This window comes from Olea europaea, chromosome 1 (genome assembly GCF_002742605.1).
Source record: "Olea europaea var. sylvestris chromosome 1, O_europaea_v1, whole genome shotgun sequence".
Lineage (NCBI taxonomy): Eukaryota > Viridiplantae > Streptophyta > Magnoliopsida > Lamiales > Oleaceae > Olea > Olea europaea.
In genome coordinates this window covers 25,831,403-25,837,402 of record NC_036237.1, presented here as the reverse complement: position 1 = coordinate 25,837,402, position 6,000 = coordinate 25,831,403, and the positions used below count along the sequence as shown (strand labels likewise).

At 36.0% G+C, this 6,000-nt stretch overlaps 1 protein-coding gene across 1 annotated transcript; it reads right to left on the bottom strand.

The window, feature by feature from the left end:
• Nucleotides 1-2,454: 2,454 nt before the first annotated feature.
• Nucleotides 2,455-5,953, bottom strand: LOC111398668 (endochitinase A-like). The gene is made up of 5 exons (XM_023025689.1): nucleotides 5,729-5,953; nucleotides 5,287-5,392; nucleotides 4,729-4,840; nucleotides 3,573-4,451; nucleotides 2,455-3,131 (listed from the first exon to the last, which is right to left on the bottom strand). Exons 1-5 carry the CDS (start codon nucleotides 5,862-5,864, stop codon nucleotides 2,739-2,741), a joined length of 1,626 nt encoding a protein of 541 aa, XP_022881457.1. The 5' UTR covers nucleotides 5,865-5,953; the 3' UTR covers nucleotides 2,455-2,738.
• Between the last annotated feature and the right edge of the window lie 47 nt (nucleotides 5,954-6,000).

Genomic DNA, 6,000 nt, shown 5'->3' with positions numbered 1-6,000 from the left:
TCACGAGCCTTCCGGGCCCTTGTATTCGAGAAGTTGAACTCATTTGAGTCGCAAGATGGACATGTAGCTCACATAATTTGGGAGATACCCTCATTACTTTGGTTTTATAACGAATGTAGATGGTGACTTGTGATTTCAGTGAAATCCATGCCAATTCTTCCGTTATCCGTCACGTAATTAATAATTCTGACTTTCTTAAGTTAGAAGGTCCGATCCTTGAGGTCGATGCGATGGAAATGAAGCGAAATATAGGAGAAACCAACAGAATGACACAGGTGTAGTTAAACGTCACTTATGTCGTTCTGTCAATAAACACGAGTATGAGCAGTAATAAACACGAGTTTGAGCAGTCACGAGCTTTTCGGGCCCCTGTATTTGCGAACTTGAACTTATTTGAGTCGCGAGATTGACATGTCGCTCACATAATTTGGGAGATACCCTCATTACTTTGGTTTTCTAACAAATGTGGATGGTTACTTGTGATTCCACCGAAATCCATGCCAATTCTCTCATTATCCGTCACATAATCAATAATTCTGACTTTCTTAAGTTAGGAGGTCCGATCTTTGAGGTCGATGTGCGGATGAAATGAAGGGAAAAATGAGATAAATCGACAGAACGACACAAGTGACAGAACGACACAAGTGCCGTTAAACGGCACTTGTGTCGTTCTGTCAATAAACATGAGTTTGAGTAGCCACGAGCCTTCCGGACCCCTATATTCGAGAAGTTGAACTCATACGAGTGGCGAGATGTACATGTTGCTCACATATTTTGGGAGATACCCTCATTACTTTAGTTTTCTAATGAATGTGGATGGTGACTTGTGATTTCACTGACGCGATATCTACAATCTATGCCAATTCTTCTGTTATTTGTTACGTAATTAATAATTTTGACTTTCTTAAGTTAGGAGGCCCGATCCTTAAGGTCGACGCGGTGAAAATAAAGCGAAATATAGGAGAAACCAACAGAACAACATAGATACCATTAAATGTCACTTGTGTCGTTCTGTCGATAAACAAGAGTATGAGTAGTCACACGCCTTCCAGACCTCGATATTCCATAACTTGAACTCATGTAATTTGCGAAATGGACATGCCGCTCACATAATTTGAAAGATACTCTCATTACTTGAACAACATGAAAAATGAGAACAACACTAGTGATGTTACTGTTATGAAAACAGCACAAGTGTCGTTACTTATGTAAACACGATATGAATAATTGATAACTCGTATATTTAAAAATAAATTGTTACTAGATCAATGATATTTAATATCTAAACATCATTTCTATATTTTTTAGGTAAAATACTCGAAATGGTACCGTGATATTTTGTTATAACAAAAAATAAATATCTATCATTATGATTTCATCGATTCAAGTATATATTAAAATAATAAGAAAATAGTTACAATATTTAAATTATCAAAGTAACCACAATATATTATTAATAAGAAACAGATCATAACAGATAATGGTTGTACTGTCACTTTACATGGAGGATAACGACTGTAGTGTCGTTCTACACTACAGATAACGATTGGATTGTCGTTTCCAATCGTTATCGTCCAATAGTTGCGGACGATACAAATATACACCAAATGAGAAAATAAAATCAATTAAAATATCATTTTATACTATATTAAACAATAAAAGTACCAATATAAATGAGATTTCTAAAAATACCTTTCTTTTTTCTTTAAATATAGTGGAAATCTCAATGTAGATAATATAGATAATAAAATTCTTGTTCAAATGCTCACAATGTTGGAGAAGATAGAAGAAAAATACAATGAATATCAAGATTTTAGGGAAGAAATCACAGGGAAAACAAGTTAATGCATTTTGTAGATGAATTGAGGAATTTAATTGGATTGAAAGGGGTATTTGGGTATTTTCCATAATGAGGGTATTTTAGATATTTGACATTATTTGTTTATTGTATTTTATAAATGAAGGCCATTTGACCAAGAAACATTGAAAAAAAGTTATTTTATCAAAATCATTGTTTGACTAGGCTTTTTTATCAAATCCCCCATAAAAATAAGGGAAACAGGTTGAAAAACAGTCTGCACACGTATGGATGCATGATTGGAAAAATTGAAAAATTTAAAGAAAAAACACCCAACAACTTGCTGCCATGTCAGTCTATCTTTTCTGTTTTCGGTTTTTAAGCCTTTCTATTTATTATTTTTGAAAGTAAAATGAGTAAACACTTAATTTTTAATAAAAATAGAAGAGAGAGAGAAAATACAATAAAATAAAACAAAAACAAAACAGAAAAGGAAGGAGGTAACTTAAACGAAATGCATATTCAAATGATTAAGGTTCTGTTTGGAAATAATTTATAAATACATAAAAATAAGTTGTGAATAATACTTGTGGATATAGAGAGAGAGAGAGAGAGAGAGAGAGAGAGAGAGAGAGAGAGAGAGAGAGAGAAGAAAATAGTTAAAAATCGCATATATTTGATTTATAAATTTTCCAAACGAAGGCTAATATGGAACAAATGGAGTGCAGAGATCAACATAAAGTTCGTGCTACCAAATTGTGGCAGAGAATGTTTAGTCGACTCTTTCGTATGGAGGAGATTCAGGAGAATAAGAATTTTAATGAAGATTTTCCCATAATATCATATCATATGCTCATTTTATTCAACAATTTTATTTCTCCCTTTTCATATAAAAAGAAAAATTATAAGAAATGAAAGATAAGTGAACACCTCAAAGACGTTATAAAGGGCTAAAAGGTTCTGGTAGTGGTTCTAGTCCATTATCAAAAATTCGTTCTTGGTTAGACTTGCCTTCAATACTGTGGAGCCAATTGGTGTTCTTCAAATCCTCTTTGAGGAGAATCGTGTCATAACATGAGCTTTCATAAATATCGACATTTGATAGTTTAGCTGAATATTTGTCGTCTTCATCACCACTTTCGGAAGACCTGTTAATAAGATTCCTGTCTTCGGCAATGGCACAATGCTTGCCGATAGGCAGGCTTCCATTGACAGATGCTGCTGTACTTGACGAGTGACCAGGTTGGTTTTTCTGGTTAACGGATCGAACACTTTGAGGGAAAAGGCTTGGGCCTGCGAGTGGACGAGTAATGTAGGCACTATTTTTCATATCCTGTCATAGAATGGAAATTGTTAAGCTTGAAGCATGACAGATTAGCTTCATTGACATGAAAGTCCAATCTCATAAATTGATGTGGATAGGCTGCACTACATACAAAGATGCTCCTGGTTCTAGAACTAAACATGCCCTAAACTCTATTTGTATAATGTTATGGATGATAACTAAGGTTATTCTCACCATTTATAGTCCCATTTTAAATGGAAAGATTAGTTTCACTACCGCTAAATGAATACTCTTGGATATTTCTTTTATACACAAGTCACACAAATGATATGATAGTTTGATAACCGCTAAATGAATTCCCAATGCCATTTTTTCTAATATGCATTTTCGGAAATGACAGATAAGATACTAATTTGACATGCAACGTTTAAACCGCACATTGCTAAAAGCAGACAAGAAACAGAGAGATTAAGTTGAGAGTATATGTACCATGTTCTTGATAGCCACATCCAAAGATTTTTTTGAGATAGTCCGGCTAAATCCTGTGCTTTCTGTTGATGTCTTCAAAGATTTTCGTGTTGATAACTCTCTGCGAGAGTCAACTGTATCACCTAGCTGCCCATTTGCACGGATCCTACCTCTTCCAATGGGTTCCGCGGTTCTTCCCCGGACAACCATGGGGGATGACTGTCTCCTTGGCAAAGCTGTAGAACTTGTAGTCTTTGTGTTCCCTTTCAAAGTAAGAGACGCACCAGGCCTTGACCTACCGGAAGATGGGGGCCCGTCTGGTAAAGTTTTTCGCAGGTTTGGTGGTGTTTCAAGTGGAAAATCTGGAGGTACAATCGGCTGTGGTTGCGGACAAACTCGTAGACCGGGGGAGCTTGGACGGGAAACTGAAGAAAGGTTCTGCCTTGCAAGAGTACGCCCTTCTGAGGCTGAAGGTCCTTTTACAGGAGATATAGATGGTCCTGGGTTTCGTCGAGTAGGTGTTGTAGGCCTTGATGTTGATCGACTACCAATAGAGTTCAAGTTTGCAGAGACCTGTGGGCTGGAAATTGAAGTAGAAGGTCTTGAGTTTTGAGATGGTCTCGGTTTCTCAATGGAAGGCATGTTGGGGGAAGGATGGACTTTACAAGGAGTCGAAGATCTTGACACTTTTGGACGGACAGAAGGGGCTGAAGGTCTTGTCATAGATGAAGAGCGGCTGGTAGGAGTGGAAGATCTAATATAAGATGACACTGATGCAGAGCTTGTATTAAGGATGGAGTTCGATTTGTTCGAATTGATACTATACTGGGAACTAGAGACAGAGGGGCGAGTTGCAGAACTGCTTCGTGTTGGACTTGCAGCATGGCTACTTGCCGAAAACTGAAATAAGAAAATTCATTCCATAAATAGTATCAGAAACTAAAACATTGCAATGTTCAACTATATATTTATTGATAATAATTTATGACAAATCTCGTTCACTTATGAAAAGGCAAACAAGAGAATAAGGAAATATCAGTCTAGGTTTTTTAAGATATAGAACTGATATGATCGAATGGATTAGTTATTGTGCTAATATCTGGGCTTAATACGGGACCAACAAGCAATTTCTCTGAATAAAGTGTATGGTCAACTAGAGTAAACAGGTTTGGCATACTCTTGAGGCCTTGGTTGCAGAGATTGATATGATTGATGGACTGCTTCTTGGAGCCACAGGTGTGGATTTAGGTTCATTTCCATCCAATGAAGTTCCAGGAGGAGTAAGAAGCCTGTTACATATTAAGGGTTGTAAGCATAAGCAGAGACAAATAACACATTCCATTATTGCTTCAGATAACTCACTTTCAATATAAGGCTATCTCGGTGTAGCTGAATATTGTTGGATTATGATTACTAGAATTGGTTATTTACTTATTTTTGAACTTCCATAATTTATGCTGAAGGCATTAATGAGAAGACTAAAGCTGCATCTTACTTACAATTATCTCCAAACTTAAAATAGTAACACTATACCTGTTGATTTTCTGTAACCTAAATAAATGTAAGACCTCACTAAAGATGATTATGTAACAAATCAAGAGTTAATAGATTGTTTGATTGTAATCCACACAATAATCTGAGACAATTAGTTATTTAAGTGCTTGATATCCCTGAAGGAAATATTTTTCCACATTAAAAGTGGAAAAGAAGTTGTAGGAAAATATTCAGGAATTACCAATCGTAGTCATGCTTTCCGCCATCAGTCCATGACAATAGATCATGCAGTCCATTTTCCCCCTGTTTTGCTGATTCAATTGAGAGTCTTCCCAGTTTCTCGGATACTAAACTCGATTCAGGAAATAAAACAAATAAAGAATTAATACCAAAAGAAGAACAGAGGTAAATTTGCTATTAAAGAAATGGATAAAACAGCTAGATAAGATAATATTGCTAGTTTAAGCAGCTGCAACGCAAATCGCGTCAACGATATTGTTTTATACAATTAACATACTAATCGTAACTGATGTTGCCAAAAATAACCGTCGGTTTCGAACATAATTGTATTTAAATCATTATAAAATATTTGCCGCCACATATGCTACAGTTTTTTTGAGACTGATGGCTAGATTTATAAAATCACAGCAAAAACAGAAAGAAAAACAAAATTTCTCACTTACCATCGGACTCATCGGAGAAGAGGTCCAAGTTGTTTTCCGAAGAGTTCTTGGAGTTTGAGACTCCAATAATGCTAAGTCGCCGGCATTGCTGGAGCAGAATATTCCGATCGCAGCCGATCATTGAACTGTAATTCATCTAGTATTTTTGTAAAAATAAGACCCTATTATCATAATGAGTAGAAGCATGGAATGAGTGAGCTGAAAGAAAAATGGAGATGCGAATGGAGTCAGTCAGTCACGTAAGCCTTTCTTCGTCAACTTTTTGACGCCGT

What these genes read in the sequence shown, in the direction of transcription:
- LOC111398668 (XM_023025689.1), bottom strand. Translation starts at nt 5,864, where the DNA reads ATGAATTACAGTTCAATGATCGGCTGCGATCGGAATATTCTGCTCCAG. An exon ending in CTTCTCCGATGAGTCCGATG is followed by an intron (nt 5,393 to 5,728) that starts GTAAGTGAGAAA and finishes AATCGAGTTTAG; the next exon opens with TATCCGAGAAACTGGGAAGA. An exon ending in CTGCAACCAAGGCCTCAAGA is followed by an intron (nt 4,452 to 4,728) that starts GTATGCCAAACC and finishes TTCTTATTTCAG; the next exon opens with TTTTCGGCAAGTAGCCATGC.